General features: G+C 46.9%; 1 protein-coding gene across 3 annotated transcripts in view; it reads left to right on the plus strand.

The window, feature by feature from the left end:
* GABRA4 (gamma-aminobutyric acid type A receptor subunit alpha4) overlaps positions 1-17,210 on the plus strand; it is a 654,190-nt gene that overhangs the window by 307,891 nt on the left and 329,089 nt on the right. For 2 of the 3 annotated variants that reach the window (XM_069631719.1, XM_069631718.1), the window contains exon 6: positions 988-1,131. The exons of the other annotated variant lie outside the window; for it this stretch is intronic. In XM_069631719.1, the coding sequence (XP_069487820.1) occupies positions 988-1,131 (144 nt within the window). The remainder of the gene's footprint in view (positions 1-987; positions 1,132-17,210) is intronic. 3 annotated transcript variants of the gene reach the window in all.

Genomic DNA, 17,210 nt, shown 5'->3' on the forward strand with positions numbered 1-17,210 from the left:
AATACAAATCATGCACTGCTGGCTCCCAGAGGTAGCACTGAAATGTGTGTACTTTTCCTACACCTATTGCACCATGACCTTCACAATGTTGATGTTGAGTCTCTTGTAACCCTCAACGTCTTGCCTCTTATTCTCCCTCTACATATATTAATTCACTCTTGTTCAGGGCCAGTTAATGCAATCTTTATGTCAAAATAATTTTGCTGTGTCTATAATTCAGTATTAGCATGCTTGATCGAAAAACATTTAAACTTTTCAATTTGACCACATGTCTTTAATCGTTTTTTTCAGTCAAATTAAATTAAATACATATATGGGGAGGGGTAAGGGAATAGGTTAATCTGGGGGTGTTGGGAGGGAGTGTTGGGGTCTCCTCCTGTATTTCCGACCAAAAAAAAACAGCAAAAGAAATTAGGTCAAATTGGAACAGGTCAAATATTTTCGATCAAATAGACGTAAACACTGTATTAATATTCCTTATGAAGCTACTTGTAGAATGGTGCATGTAACAAACATGAACAATAAATATATTCAATTAAATTAATGCATTTCTCAGAACAAGACACCAGATCATAGTGGAATAGGATCCAATTAGTGCACAGCAACATTTTACCTTGTGCTGCTATGTAGCATGTTGCTGAATCACCAAGTCACTTGTTGCTGAGTCACCTGTAGCCCTGCACTGAGAAACCCAATAATATAACATGACATAACATAAAGAAACATAACTGGTGATGCTCCACCAATGCATGATCTCCTTGAAGGATCAACTCACGCAAACCTTTTCAGCCACGAAATCCGCTGATTCAGTCTTCAGACCAATGTGTTCACCCACGGCTAATGCTCATGTCACTCCCATAACACTCAACCCCCAATATTAGTCAACTTTTTATATGCAACTTTAAAGTCTCATTTAGTATTAGAAAGACACTATAAAACTCATGTGTGATGAATTGCTTTAATGAACTGTGCTTCTATGTTGTTCAGATGCCTACCCAAAGACTGAGATGGTATACACCTGGACAAAAGGACCTGAAAAATCTGTGGAAGTCCCCAAAGAGTCATCCAGTTTAGTACAATATGATCTGGTCGGGCAAACTGTATCCAGTGAAACAATTAAGTCTATTACAGGTATGTTTTTGAATCTGCCTCAAAGTAGTGCTAAATGTTGTTCCAGTGCTGTCGATTTCCCCCGGCCCAAAAGGCCCTTTCAGGTAGGGGGTTTATAGGAAGGTGCATGTAAGAGGTAAAGCAAAAAGAAAGAACTGAGACAATGTTTTTTAAAGCCCTAATTTGAATGGGTATGTACCTCACTGGACTTACTTGACTAAACCATGTTTCCCCGCCATTGGGGACACATTGACCTTAGGGACATTGGACAATGAGCAGGTCCCCCCTGCCAGCAAGTATGAACTTACCTGAGAGGATTCCAATAGTGAATTAATTGAAAAAAAGGCAGCTAGAAGAGACAGTTGGAAGAAGGAGAAAATAGATGCAGACAGGCAAAGAGAGAAATAAGAAATACAATGAGAGAAGAGAAGTAAGAAGGTTAGCACACCCTGTGGGGCTGTGGCCTCGTGTGGACCCCCAAGACAAAAAGGAGATGGCTTGCCGGGCTGCGTATGCCAGCTGTACCCTGGCCCGAACCTGAAGGACCAGGCTGCATTTTGAGTGCAGTCCGGGTAAAGTCACGACCCACACAGGGGCTGCGTGAGCGAGTGACATAGAGACCAATGGCATGGCTTGTGAGGCAACAGCCTGCCCGGGAACAAGGGAAAGTCCGGGCCTCATGGCATGATGGTCTGGTGAAGATAGTGCCTGTAGCTGGGGCCGCATGAGCAAGTGTCCCTAAACCAGGGCACAGCCTGTGCGGATACAGTCTGCCCATTGACGCGACTGGGCACACCAGAGCAGGTGAATGTCCCGGGCCACTTGACAAACGACAGCCAAAATGAAAATGGTGAACCTGAGGGAAGTACACTCGACGCAGATGGTGAAGAGAAGGCACCAGATGTGGGTGCGGGGCGACCAGCAATGCTGGGAGACTGTGAAGTCTACACCCACCCTGGGGCGACACATGGAGGGTGGCGCAAGCCCCGGCTGCTGCATCCTTTGTGGCCAGGGCTCAGCGTCGGAGTGTGATGGATCACCGTAGGGCAGGACGTGGACGGAGCCTGACAACTTCAGCACCTGCTCACTGCCATGGAGGAAATTGACATTGGAGCACAACATGGAGTAAATGAGGGCACTGAAAGCCCTGGAGAGATATTTAAACCACTGCACTGCTTCGGAGGAAATAAGGGCTATGACAGCCCAGAGACATCATTAGCACCACTACTGAGGAAACAGATTTAGGGCTCAATAGGCCCTGATGCAAAATACAAAGAGAAATCAAGGGCTGCATAAGCCCATGCAGTGAAACCACTGCCATGGGGGAAATCGGGACAGGCACCCCCTCTCATGCCGTGCCCAAAGTCAACAGAGGGCTTAACCCGTGGCAGCCACCCACTGCAGAGCAGGGGTAAATAAGAAGAACAGAAGGCACATTGCAGAAAAGGCAGACTAAAGTAATAAGGTTCTACACTTTTTGTTCTAAATCTAACTGACAAATAGGGAATTGACAATTAAGGGCAGACTGCAGCTGCCAACGTTCTGGGGACACCTTCAAGTAAATGTGCATTGGAAATAAGGGGGAATGTTGGGAATGAGGAGAGAAAGTGACAATAGGAACTTGTTCAAGTTTGCATAGCATAGAGTGGGGTATATTGAAAAGGGTATCTACTACTCTACAAAATGTATAAAAAAAAAATGAATGAGACTAGGAAGGGAGACCAGTATACTGTGGCTTATGTAATATCAGGAACCTAGGCCTTCTTCTCCCACTTTAGGAATCTCAAACATAGCTGGCTTTCCACTGGTTTTTAAATTTGCTTGAAGCTGCACCACTAAAATTGCACTGTTTTAAATTGCTTGTATCTGCACGACTAAAATTGCAATGTTTTAATTTGCTTGTATATGCACTTCTAAAACTGCATTGTGAAACCTAGGCCTTTGCTCCCTCTTTAGGAATCTCAAACTTAGGTGGCTTTCCATTGGTTCTAATTTGCTTGAAGCTGCACCACTAAAATTGCATTGTTTTAAATTGCTTGTATCTGCACTTCTAAAAATGCAGTGTGAAACCTAGGCCCTTTACTCCCTCTCTTAGGATCCTCAAACTTAGGTGTCTTTCCACTGATTTTTAATTTGCTTGAAGCTGCACCACTAAAATTGCATTGTTTTAAATTGCCTGTATCTGCACTTCTAAAATTGCAGTGTTAAACCTAGGTCCTTTCTCCCTCTCTTAGGATCCTCAAACGTAGGTGGCTTTCCACTGGCTTTAAATTTGATTGTAGCTGCATCACTAAAATTGCATTGTTTTAAATTGCGTGTATCTGCACTTCTTAAATTGCATTGTGGAACCTAGGCCTTTTCTCCCTCTTTAGGAATCTCAAACTTAGGCATCTCTTCTCTCATGTCTTAGAATGTCCTCTGCTTTTTCTGCCCTCGGATCCTGAGTACTGTCGTCTTGTCCAATATCTCTTCTCACAGCCTCTCGCTGTCTAGTCAGTCTACCCCTGGCACCCCCCTCCGCTCCCACCTACTCTATGGCGCTCTCTGTCTCCCCTATCTTTTCTAACTGCTTCTCTATTGACTATCCTGCTCTCCTCACTAAGTCTGGTAGGAAGAAGTTTAAAAAGGACATCCTGGTCTCCAACCCAGGCCTCCCGTTCGTCGACACCTACATCAGCGCCTCCTCCAAGGAAACTCTCACCAACATCCTCTTTGTCGTTCCTTCACCACATATATGGACCCCTCATATGGTCTCTGCGGTCTCTCCTTTCTCCTCTTCTCCCATTAATGGTGGCACCCATTGGGACACCCTCCTGGCCTCCTTCCTATCCTCTAAGGTCATCATTAATGTCTACTCTAATGGGGCATCTTGGTCCAAGGCCCTTAGGCCAACCTTCATCTCTTTGATAGACGCTTTCTGAGCCTCATCAACTTCCTTTCTTCTCCTGTTGTCCCCTCTCCTCTTCCCCGGGCTACCTTGCCTTCCCCCTCCCTCTTTGCCTCCTCTCGGGCTCTTTCTACACTTCCACAGGGCATACCTCTGATCTGTACCCCTCCCCGGAAGTCCTTCAAGGAGGGCAACCTTCTCCACATTGCCACTCTGAACTCCCGCTCCGCTGTCAAACATTCCTCTGATATCTGCCGCCTTCTTGAAGAACTTGACCTCGATGTCCTCGGTCTCACTGAGACATAGTTTACGGCCAGCTCCGTCACCAGCTTTGACACACTCCTACCTGATGGCAACAAGATCCTCTCCGCGCCCAGGCCCTACCGCTCTGGTGGGGGTGTAGCCCTTATCTTCCCTGAGTGGATTCCTGCCTCTGTCACTCCTACGCAGGCCTACTCCTCTTTTGAATGCCTCGTCTGCAGGCTTTCTCTCTCCCCTAGCCATTCCCTTACTGTGGCTACTATCTATCGGCCACCTAGTCAGATGTCTTCCTTCCTCTCTGAATGGGCAGACCTCTCCTCCTCACTCCTGGCCTCTACCACTCAACTCCTCCTTCTTGGAGACTTCAACATCCACTTGGATGCCTCATGTCCTCCCTATGGACGCTTTCACAAACTCTGCGACTCTCTCACACTCACCATTCTCCCCTCTAGCCCGACTCACTCTGCAGGGCACACTCTCGATGTACTGATCTCTTCAGACCTTCCCCTTTCTGCCCCTCTCTCCACTCCTCTCTCCTAGAGTGACCACTTTCTCCTATCCTCCCACCTCACACTCCCTAACCCGCAGGCCAAGCCTCCTCCTTCACTGCCTCCCACCTTCTCAGTCATCCGACCCATGAAGCGCGTGTCATTTGAGGCTTTCGCTCCACATTCTCACCCCCTCCTTCCCCTCTGGCTGACTCTCACCTTGACACAGCTCTCTCCACGCTCCACTCTTCTATATCCGATACTCTTGATATCCTTTCCCCTGCCATGAGAATCCGCCTGAAGAAGTGCAACTCCTGGTATGACTCAGACCTCGTCACCCTAAAACACAGGTGTAGGGTGGCCGAGAGGAAATGGCGTGCTTCAAATTCATCCTCTGACAAACTGGCCCGCCGCCTGCTGCAAAGGCAATATCGGCTCTCTGTCCTCACCAAGAAGAGAGTTCATATCCAAGCCCGCATCTCTGCAGCATCTAACAACTCGGCTGATCTGCAAGGAACTGGCCAATCCTGCTGCAGTCTCTACCTCTCCTGTCCTTTCCCAGGCCCTCTGCATGGCACTGGCTTCTCACTTCATTTCTAAAACTCAGGATATCCTGTCCTCACTCTATGCCTTTTGCCTCCCCCCTTCTACTCCCTGCTCTTCCTCTGGCCTTTCCTCTACCACCCCTCCTCCCTCCTTCTCGGCCTTTCCCCTTTTCTCTGCAGACGAGGTTTCTAGACAAGTCCGATCTATGAAAGTCTCATTGAAACATCCACCCCTGTTCCTCCAAAACTATCAAGGACCAAATCGACTCCCTGGCTCCTGCCCTGGCTGATTTCTGCAACCACTCCTTCGCAACTGGAGTCTTCCCTTCCTCCCTAAAGCACTCCCTTGTGCACCCTCTTCTAAAGATACCCTCTGCAGACCCCTCCTGTCCGGCTAACTATCGCCCAATCTCCATCACTCCCTTCCTAGGCAAGCTCCTGGAGAAACTGGCCATCTCCCAGCTCAATCTCCACACTGAATCTGTTGGTTGTTTTCATGACCATCAGTCTGGCTTCAGAGCTGACAGAAGCACGGAAACTGCTCTCCTGAACATCCGTGAAGACCTGCTCACTAAACTTGACTCTAATACCCTGTGCGTTCTCATCTTGCTTGACCTCTCTTTTGCCTTTGACACACGGACCCTCCCAGGTCCAACTGGGGTCCTTCCTCTCCGACATCTTTTTCTCTACCTGTGGTGTCCCCCACGGATCCAACCTCTCTCCCTGGCTGTTCAACCAATACCTGGCACTCCTTGCCCACTGCATTGCCGCTCTGTGTCCCAACTTTCAGTGCTATACGGACGATACCAAGCTCATCTTCAGGCTACGCTCTGCCTCCTCCTCTTCTTCCCTCATATCCGACTGTCTGTCTGCCATCCAGGAGTGCTGTGCGCCAACGACCTCTGCCTTAATGCCAGTAGGACGGAGATTCTACTCATCGGCACACCCACTCCCTCCTTCCCTGCAGCTCTTTGGCCGGCCTCTCTTGGCCCTCTTCCTACTCCCACCTGCAAGGCCAAAAACCTCAGAGTCATCTTCGACTCTGCTCTCTCCTTCTCCCCTCACATCTCTGACGTCTCTAAGAAGTCACACTACCAGCTGCACCTCCTTAGAGGTATTCTTCCTTTCCTCTCCTTCCCCCAAAAGCTCACTGTCTCTTGTGCCCTGGTTCTCTCTAAGCTGGACTATTGTAACAGCCTCTATCTAAATCTACCTGCCTCTACCCTCCCTCCTCTGCAACCTATCCAGAACAGGACTGCAAGACTTGTCCTTGGCCTCAAGTCCAGGGATCGTATCTCTCCAGGACTGAAATCTCTGCACTGGCTCCCAGTGGCTGCGAGGATTAAGTTCAAAACCCTCTGCATTGTACACAAGGCTTCTGGGGTCTGGGGCCGCAATACCTTCAACTCTCTCTTCCTAAATATCTTCCTTTTCAAGCTCTTCGCTCATCTGCCTCCAACTCCCTCAGTGTCAGTCGCTTTTCCATGCAACGAGTTGTGGAAGCTTACTCTCTTCGGCTGGGACCTCTCTCTGGAACAGCCTTCCTGCCTCCCTGAAACTCGTGCAGAAGCATCTCCGGTTCCGGAAGCACCTCAAAACCTTCCTCTTTGCCTCTGCTTTCTCCCCCCCTCCCCTGCTGATTTTCTGACTGAAAATGCTCGGGTTATCTGGCCAACTTTTCTGATGGCTGGCCTAGGCCCCGTCAATTTGCCCACTTGCACTGACTCCCTGGCAACCCCTGCACCTGGAGACCGTTCTGTATCCCTACAGTCCCCCATCCAATGTACTGCACCTTCCCCTCTCCCTTCCCCCGCACACTTTTCCTTTTCCCCCCTTCCCAGGCACTTGAATGACACTTGGCTTACTAGGATCGTTGTCTGTCCTCCCCTTGTCCCCCACCTTGCCTTGTCGCGCCTTGAAACACTTGTGTATAGGCGCGTTATAAAGGCCATATCATATTATATCATATCCTACATCATATCATATCATATCATAACCAATGATTGTGGCCCATCTCCTGTACTAACATGTTTAAATCGCAGGTTGCTCTGCACCTCACCATACCAGCTGGTCTGGGATGGTGGAGTGGTTCCAGTGTTACCCATTACTGGTCTGGGGTAAACTTTAAGTATGCACACTCAGCCCAAGGCCAACAAAAACAGGAGAACATTTCAGAAAATGTATTCTCCCATGTCTATTCACTGGGATATGTAAGTTTATATTTACTCTGAGAGAGTTCATTGTATACATGCGCAACACTATTTTATATCCCTCACCTGTATTTCTAGTCTTTGTGAAACTGCCCATGGTATGTAACAAACATGAAAAATAAATACATTCAAATAAATAAATGCATTTCTCAGAGCAGGATTCTATACTTTAGATCAATGGTTGAACAGTATTCACTTAGTGTCTTTACAACAACTTTTTACCTTCTGTTGTCATTACATGGCCTGTGGTAATGGCCGTGTAGTTATGCTTAAGTTGCTCAACTTATAGGAAAATCACTTTTTGGGTGGTTTATAACTTCCCTTCCCCTGGACGAATCCTTACCAAACTTTGCAAAAAAGTATTTGGCCCACTCTGAATTTTTTAAATAAGTTTGGTGAGGTTTTGTCAAGGGGGACAAAGCTATAGGAGGGGTACCAAACATTTCTTTTTTCCATAGACGCAATGTAAAAAAGCTGCTCACTCCTACAACCTAAATCGCTGGTCGGATTTTCACCAAATTTGCGGCAGGAGCAGTGGCTTTGTCCCGAAACCGTGCTTTAGTAAATTTGGTGTAAATTCGTCCAGTAGTTTTTTTAAAATGGGCTAAAAGCAGGTCCAAAGAAATTAGTCATATCTGGGTTCGGTCCGCGGACCCACTTCCCTGTTTGGTCCGCAGATGGCCTCTGATTGGTTCGGATGGTGACTTGAGGTCCACAGACATCAGGCGCGCCCAATGATTGGATGGTGAAAAGCGTGAAGTGCGTCACATTTTTGGAAATGCGGACTGCGGCCGTTGTCCACCGACATTGCATTAAAAACATATTAAAAAAACAACATTGCACTTGTCAAACATATCAAACAATCCGTGGGGAGGTGAGGTGTGATGAGAATGGGAAAGGATATGGCCGCAAGAAGGCAAAAAACTGGCGTTTTTCATCCCCAAAGTCAGAAAACAGTCCGGATGTTTCAGTGCAGTCCTGTGATGTTCGCAAACACTTCATATGTTCAGGGACATCTATGCTTATTTCTGCAACACAGGGTTGGTGAAAGGCAGTTTTTGGATAGCTTATAACTTTAGCGCCACTCAATGAAACTGCATCTAGATCTGTTTCAGAATGGTTTTGCAAAGGTGGTGGGATTCTGTCAAGATGGGCAAATTAGAGGGGGGAGTCCCAAAATGTTGCAACATGTCATCAATGACATGTGTGATGTAATCTTTGATGTCCTGGGTGTTAGTCTTAGCTGTGCACGGTGGTGGCGTGAGATATGGTTGCTTAGCTTACCATAACTGGCAAATTTCTGAGGTTTTACTTGTAAGCATAGCGTCCATTTAACAACGTCTTTTTTTGTTCATTGAATATATCATACTGCTGAGTCAACAAGTCACATGTTACTGAGTATCCTTCAGCCCTGCACCAAGTACCCCCAAGCCACCGGATAGGCTGACTGAGAATGGGCTACAGCTATACTCCCTGTCTACCTTTATAATGGCTGGTTGAATCCTGTAATTAACATAGGCTCCTCTGCCAGGTGAGTATATCCCTCACCTGTATTTCTAATCTTTGTGAAGCTACCCGTGGTATGTAACAAACATGACAAATAAATACATTCAAATAAATAAATGCATTTCTCAGAGCAAGATTCCATACTCTAGATCATGGTTGAACAGTATTCACTTAGTGTCATTACACCAACTTTTTTACCTTGTGTTTTCATTACACGGCCTGCAGTATTGGCCGTGTAGTTATGCTTAAGTTGCTCAACTGATAAGAAAAGCACTTTTTAGGTGGCTTATAACTTCGCTTCCCCTGGACAAATGTTTACCAAACTTTGCAAAAAAATACTGCTCTGAATTATTTTTGGTGCATTTGGTGAGGTGTTTACAAGGGGGGTGGCTATAGGAGGGGCACCAAACATTTTTTTTTCCATAGACGCACTGGGAAAACAATGTTGCTCACGCCTACAGCCCAAACCGCTGCACAGGTTGTCAACCTTTATAATGGCTGCTTGAGCCCTGTAATTAACATAGGCTCCTGTTCCAGGTGAGTGGCCTGAGCCCTTCTAAGAAATGCACCTAAGGACTTGGCCTGTGGCCAGAGTGAGTGGCCTCTTTGACCCTATTGGAGGTCCATCTGCGATAAAGAACTCCGGTCTGTGAGTATCTTTTCATGTCTTAGATCCAGATAGAGCCTGTGAACCAGGAGGTGGCCACAGGCCATCCTAGTGGCTTTCTGGCCTCTGCTGCTACATAACTTTGTTTTTTGAACATTTAAAAATTGGGGCATATACCACCTTTGCCCTCCACTGTATCAAGTTAACAAGAGAGTTGCTATGTGCCACATTTAAACACTTTTGCAGTGCACAGTTCAACAGAAACTCCCGAAAATGTTGTTGATCAGAATGGCAGCACACTCAACAATGCTTCACACTGTCACCAACCAAACTGGCTTTACTGCAGAGGGCAAATATGATTGTTCCTTACTCAGTGCCACCTGTTCCAGGTTTCGCATTGGGGCTGCAGATCGGAGTCAAGCAGCCAATGGAGTGGCAAATATTGATATGCAGGTCTCTGGACTGTACCAGGCAAACCTAGACATCACAAATTCATTTTTGGGTAGTTTTGGGCATATTAAAAATGATGCCGGACACATTTCCATCAAATTTCAAAATGCAATGGAAAGAGAGAGCTAAAGGAGAGATAGATGAGCCAACGAGAGATTGAGCTTGGGCTGACAGGGAAAAATAGCTACAGAGAGAAATAGATGGAAAACTGGCATCAAGACACGTGGAACAGATGGGGCGTGGTTTTGAAGAGGGAAAGAATGTGCAATAGAGATAGGGCAGAGAACATGTGAAAGAGATGCAACATCACAGTCAGGGATAAGGGAGAGAGAGATAGAGAGAGGGAGAGCAAGTGAGATAGATGAGTTGGAGAGAAACGGGAATAGGGTGAATGAGAGAGATAGGACCAAGGGAGGGCCGTAGCAGAGATACGGAATATAGAGTTATGGTGTGCAAAAGGATGAGGATGCATAACTGAGGGGAAACTGGGCAATGGAGATTGCTAGTGCTGAGAAATTGCTGATTGCATGTATTTCTTTCAAAGAATGGGTTGCTCGCTCGCCATGAACTGTACTTTTAAACAAATAACCAACAACAAATACTCACCCAACATGGGGGCCTTAGAATAGGAAGGCAGAGCCCCTCTTCCATTTCCATGGTGGCTAGCAATATCTGCAATATGGTGGTGCTGCAAAACTGACAGGTATGTTGGAGGAGGACGGGCAGCAAAATGGAGGCGGCAAAAGTAGAGGAGCAGACCAGAGTCGGTGGGGAGCAGATAGGAAGACGGAGGGTGAGTGTAAGCAGCGCACATCCACCTCCAAACATGGGCTAAGATTGTTAGATTCAGCCTCGGTTTGGAACAGCCTCTATGGCTGTAACACATGCTTCGAGTGCTAATGAAGAGGATGCAACCTGAAAATGAATTAAGTGGTGCTCTGCTCAAGCAGTATCCTTCCAGGCTCTGATAGTATTTATACAAATGTAACTTCTTCATTGACCAGAGACAAACTCATGGTGTTTTCTTCCATTGACACAGCAAGCACAGTTGTAACAAGCTCAAGGAACCTCTTCACCTAGAGTGCATTTCTTCTTGAAGAGTAGGAAGAGGCAGAATCAGTAGAAACCAAGAGTGCTGGTAACCAGTAAATAGGTTACTATAACTGCTGCTGAACCCAAGCAGGGTACCTCAAACCTTGATTCCTCAAGAAGCCTTGCATACCTGGGTGTCTATACTTACCCTGATGCTCAAGGTGCCAACACTTTTTCACAGAGACATCTGGTAAATATCCCATTCTGCAGACAACTATTAAATAACAAATTCAGGGTCAAGGTCTATAAGGAAATTGCTGAGTCGCCAGCACTATCCCTGCAAATATATGTAAACTGGTAATTGATGTGCTGAAAACATTCAGATAGGATGTTCATACATCTTTTATTCATTCCCATACCAACAGTATCCTTTTCTGCGATAGTACATACAACTTCATAATACCGATGTTTGAACCTTCTGTTATTTATCCAAAAATGTTGCTCTTCTGTCTCTTCAAGAACATAAGCTGAGCTTGACTGTTAACCACTGCTACAATTAGGTGCACCATGGAAAGTGTTAGACCTGAAGATGAATATTTGGCAAGACCTAGTTTTATTTCATGGCTGGTCCCCTGAAAAGCTTCAATAATTCTTTCCCCTTTCAGGAAGCCGAGAGTTATCAATAAGACATATAAAGTTAGATGCTATCTTAAAGGAACTTTATTTATAATCAGAGAACATATGGCTAAACTAAGGCACACAATATTCTCATTGGACAGAAAAAACAGAAAACAAAGGTTCAGAGGTTTTCTCATGAGGAAGAAAACAAGTAAGTAATTGTAAAGAAATGCCTTGAGGTGGGTGTCTGTACTCCTGCTCTCTATATGGCAGAGGGAGGCACAGAGGACACGAGCTAAGATTCTCTATTGTTGGTAACGTAATCGAGCAATCAAGGCCTAGCTTCTCAGGAGGTGATGCAGGCTGGTTCTTAAGTACAGTGTCATCCCCAAGCACCCACAAAGGAATGTCCACACACTGTATTAGTTAAAACACAGTCTTTATATAAATAAGGTTCAATGATATATACACTATCACAATACTGCACTTTGTGCTCTGACAATTCTAAAATGGTAAATATATACAGTTCTAGGTGGCACCACGATTACTCTGATTCCCTTAGAATGCATCAACTGTACTCAGTTGAAATAGCATACGAATAAACACAGTAAAATGATATCAACCATAGATTTAGGAGGAAGACAAGTTGGTTCGACAATTGGCAGAATACTGAGTCCCTACCAACCAGACACAGTTCTGTGTGAGGATTCCCCAACCTGGGCAACCTGTAAATAAAGATATATCGTACAGGCACAGTCCATATATTGTCTATTAGAGTCTTATCTTCTTCTATAGTTCTGCAACCCAAATGTACCTTGCGTTGTAGAGTTCTTTGTCTGGGAATCGACTGGCCCTTCTTGAGTGCACCCCCTTTCAAGCGAGAGCAAACATGTCGTTGAACTTCCAAGGTGAAGAAGGGTGAATCTTTGTCGTTGAGGCAGCAGCTTTGGTCCTTGCGGTGCTCATAGACGAGTGATCGAAAACGTCCTGCAACAGGGGAGGTGTGCGGTGCACCAACACGACGATGGTTCGTTGCCGCAAAGAGTTAGTGAAGAACTTTGGCCCACCAAGGGCATTGAGTTGTCAGCATCTGGTGTTGGCGAACGGGGCGTGACCACAGCTGGCTTCAGTAGCTTCGTCTGCGTCTATGAGGTTTTCGGGTGGTGGGAAACCCACCGGCGGATTCTCCTCGGTCGTCGAGGGCCTTGACTTTTTCCGGCAGGACGAAAGCGGTCAACGATGATGAACAAGGGAGTCCTTGGATCAAATGTTTCTTAGGCAAACGGGAGCATAGGTGCTCCGGACGGCAACGGCGGTCGTCAATGGTGGACGGCTGTCCAGTGCTTTTCTTCGTTCTCCTCGGCAGTCCCCTTCCCCGGTCGGCAGCCTTTGGTAGGTCTGTCTACCAGAGAGCTTTGGCAAAGATCAGCTGGTGCACGAAGGTCCTCTCTTGGATCATTTCTTGAAGACACAGCAGCTTTCAGATTACACGGAAGGGACCAGCAGTTCACCTTCTTCTTCTGGCTTGGCTTTGAAAGTAAGCATCAAGTATCAACTTCAGCTTCTGAACGATTTCTAGCAGTGAGAGGCCCCCAGATATAGTGTTTTTTCCCCATTCACTCTGGTGGGTCACACTCAGGCAATCAATCATTCAGAAGGGCTTTCAGTCAGTCAGGCGCACCGTGCATTCAGGCCATTTTTTTTCTCCATCCAGACACTCACAACACAGAACGCGGATTTGGCAAGTACTCTGTCATTCAGCAGTACACACTGCATTCATACCAGTTTTGGGCAGGGCTGTCTCAGTCACTGTGTCAAACACCAGATACTAGACACCCCTAACACAGGATGCGTATTCGTCACACACTCCATTCACCCAGGTCCCACCCCACGGGCGTACCCGCAACATACAGTCATTGGGAAGGCTCCAGCCAGTCTGGTCAGCACTTCCCCACACTACCATGTATGAAACTTCCACCAACAGCCAGGGGGAAGGGACAGAGTCAGGGCTTCCCGGAACTTCGGGAAAACCAAGGGAGCGATGGACGGCAAGAGGCAACGGGGGCCATCTTGTCTCCATCAGGAATCAACTGACCCCAATGACAAGGCCTGGGCATCCCAAAATGCAGGACGCTCAGGGCACCTGTCAAATCAGCACGGAGCTGCCACCAGCCCGTTCCCTGCTGTGTGAGCCACACCCAGGTGCCCAAAAACATACACTAGGAGTGCAGGGTCATACTCCCACCGATTGGTGCCATAAGAGTATCCCAATGGTATGTTCACCAAACCAAATACAGGAAGAGCTGCACTGCCAGGAGTCCTGCATGAACTCCTGTGTGGAAAACAAGTCATAACATACATGATAAAGCAATAAAGTACAATAATTCAGAGGCCCTGTTCCTCTGATACATTTCCAGCATCACAGTAATCAGACACAATCTTTTCAACCAAATGGTCTCAATTTCTGGCTCCCCCCTGCCTGGCAATGGGGGATGACTGTCTTTTCATAGTTTGTTGTGTTATCTACACTCCTTTTTACCAGTCCACCTGCCGTTATATTCCTAGTTAATGACTCTATTTGAGAGGAGGTGAGGGGCTGCTAATGACTAATCTCCAGATCTGGCTGACTACTGATAGAACTGTGGTCACCAAGGGTAGTCTTGTCAGTTTTCATACTGTGTTACTTGGCATGGGTGTCGGAGAAAAGCACTTGTGCCTCTGATTCAGTAGCTCTCCGACCACTCCCTAACCTTCCTTTCTGGCGATTCTACACTGGGCCCCATGCCAGTATCCCTACTTGGCCTTACCTTTGCTACTCCTTTCTTATGCTTAACTTCAGGTACCATCTCAGTGCCCTGGGGTGTGCTCATACCTGCCCTGCCCATACTGATCTGTGATATGTCTGATGTATCAGTGGGTACTTCATGCTCTGTCTCTACCTGTCTGGGGTTCTCCACTGACCTTCTCCTCTTACCCCTGTGGCTAGTCTCTCATTATCAACCTATGGAATATTTCTCTCCCACAACTATGGGTTCTTCCTCTCCCCAATCTCTGGAATATATATCTCTCTCCACCTTCTGGGGTTTCTGTTTTCCCAAACTCAAAGATATAACTCTTTCCAACATCTGGGGAATATCTCTTCCCAACTTCTGGGTATCTCTCTCCAAACCTCCAGAGCACCTCTCTAGTCCACTTTCCTTTGATGTTCCTTCCCTTCTCCTTCCTGTTCCCAAGCAAACAAAAATGTCTCCCAAGATGCAGTCTTTTGGAATATTCAGTCTTCCACCCCATGGCACTCAGTCTCTGTGAAATGACAGTGGTTCTTGCTCTTGATTGGGTAATTTATTGTTTGCAAATGGTGTAGGAGAACTCCTTTAACTGTCCACTGTTGCAGTGGCTATTTGGAGTACAACCAGAAGTTGGTTCCAAGTCAGACAATGGGGAAGGCTTGGATTCTCTGACAAACAGTGGGGCCATATTTGGTCTTCCACTGGCTTTCCCCTGAGGTTCACGCCACACCCCTGCCATCCCACATCCATGAAACATCCATCTATCTTGCAACATGCTCGTATGTTAGGAGACCTCTTGTGACCCCTATTTCTCCACATCTCTCTCCTATACCACCACCTTCCGCTCCTCCATGGGCCACTAAAAATGTGCACTTCCAAGACCCTCACAATAGTGGCTTGGGGTTCACCTTCTATCACTGACTTTTGCTTCCTCTATTTATCCCCTCCTTTCACTTCCTTTTCTTCTCATTCTCCCCATCTTCTCCATTTATCTTTCCTCAACCTACTCTCAATGTTCTCTTTTACCTGCTCTCCCCTCAAGGTGTCTGATGTTAATCACCTCTTTCTACACTCACCATCCAAAATATTTCACATGCAGTCTCCTAATCTTAACCTCCTTCTCCCCGTTCCTTCCTTCCAAGACAGCATTGAGGAGGCTCATGACCAGATCCTGACACTCAGTTGCCCTTCCCACCACCATATTGTGTGCCTTCCATGCAGCTACTTAGAGACTCTGGGCCAGCTCCAGTCAGACAGCATTGAGGATGCTGCTGGACACGTGGCCAGCCTGCCACTCAGTTGCTTCTCCCACCATCATGATTAGTGCCTTCAAGACAGCTACTTATGAACTCAAGGCCAGCTCCAGGCAGACAGCATTGATGTGGCTGCTGGATACATGCCCAGATCCTGCTGTTCAGCTGCTCAACCCACCAGCAGGTTTAACCCCTTCCAGGGAGCTACTTAAGGACACTAGGCCTGCACCAGGCAGACAGCATTGAGGAGGACCAGGCCCTGCCACTCAGCTGCTCTGCCTACCACCAGGTTTCACACTTTCCATGCAGATACTAAAGGGCTCCAGGCCAGTTGCAGGCAGATAGCATTGAGGAGGTTCCTGGTCACATGACAAGGTCCTGCCACTCAGTTGCCCCACCATCACCAAGCCTCCTTATGCATCCTCAGAAAGGGCAGATGAAGAAAAGGACCTCAACCTCAACTGTTCGGTCCCAGCAGGTCCAATGGCCACACCCACTGTTCTGCATTTCACATACACAAAGTAGTTGCTACTACTACTACTGCTTGCCAAAAAGTATCACCATATATCTCCACCTTCCACAGCCTATCAAGACCCTCTCTAGGGTTTGAATGGCCAAGCACCCTGGGCAGCTCTGCCAAGACACCTTTGTGAGCCCCAACAATATTGCTGTTGTCCCCATTCAACACCAACGGACTACACGCATATAACCTCCATGTTGATCATTGATTGCTTGGCAGTCACTGAAGCCACAGATATTGAAACCTCATCTCAGACAACAACCTTGATGTCCTCTTCATACTGAAACATGGTTCACCCCATCCTTCCCCCATGTTTTTGATGTCCACCCACCCCCAGGCTGCTGCATCCATCAAGCCGGCTGGCCAGGAAGGGCAGTAGGCAGAGTGGCTTTCATCCACAGGAGCGATTGGGCGATTGGTCATGCTTCATCATCCCTTACCCCATAACAAGCTTGTTTAAATCACTCGCCTGCCAGTTCCCTTTATTTCACAAGAAATCCATCACCTTTCTTTGAATGGATTGTGTCCTCCAACGTATTCCACATCTTTGACATGTAATGTCCAAGATGGGAATACATTGCAGGAACATCCAGTCGAAAGAACGTTACCAGTTGGTAAGTAACTTTTTCATTTCATCTACTGGCAACCTTACCAGAGTATTTGTATTTGGTATTTTACTTATTTGTATAGCGCACCAGGCCCGAGGGCAACCGGGCGCATATCTTAGAGCAACAGGTACATGAATGGCATGGAGTACAGTTACATTCAATCAATTACATTCACAATAGCAGTAAAGTACATAGCATTGCAGATTGGCAAGCAGATTGGCAAGGATGGAGAAGATCAGATGGCCTGTGAAGGCAATTGGCCAAATGTAGCGGATAGCCAGAGCTTGGCTTTGTGTTTGAATAGGCTAGGAGATGGCAAGGTTCTA

This window comes from Ambystoma mexicanum, chromosome 6q (genome assembly GCF_040938575.1).
Source record: "Ambystoma mexicanum isolate Mex_15411 chromosome 6q, UKY_AmexF1_1, whole genome shotgun sequence".
Classification (NCBI taxonomy): domain Eukaryota; kingdom Metazoa; phylum Chordata; class Amphibia; order Caudata; family Ambystomatidae; genus Ambystoma; species Ambystoma mexicanum.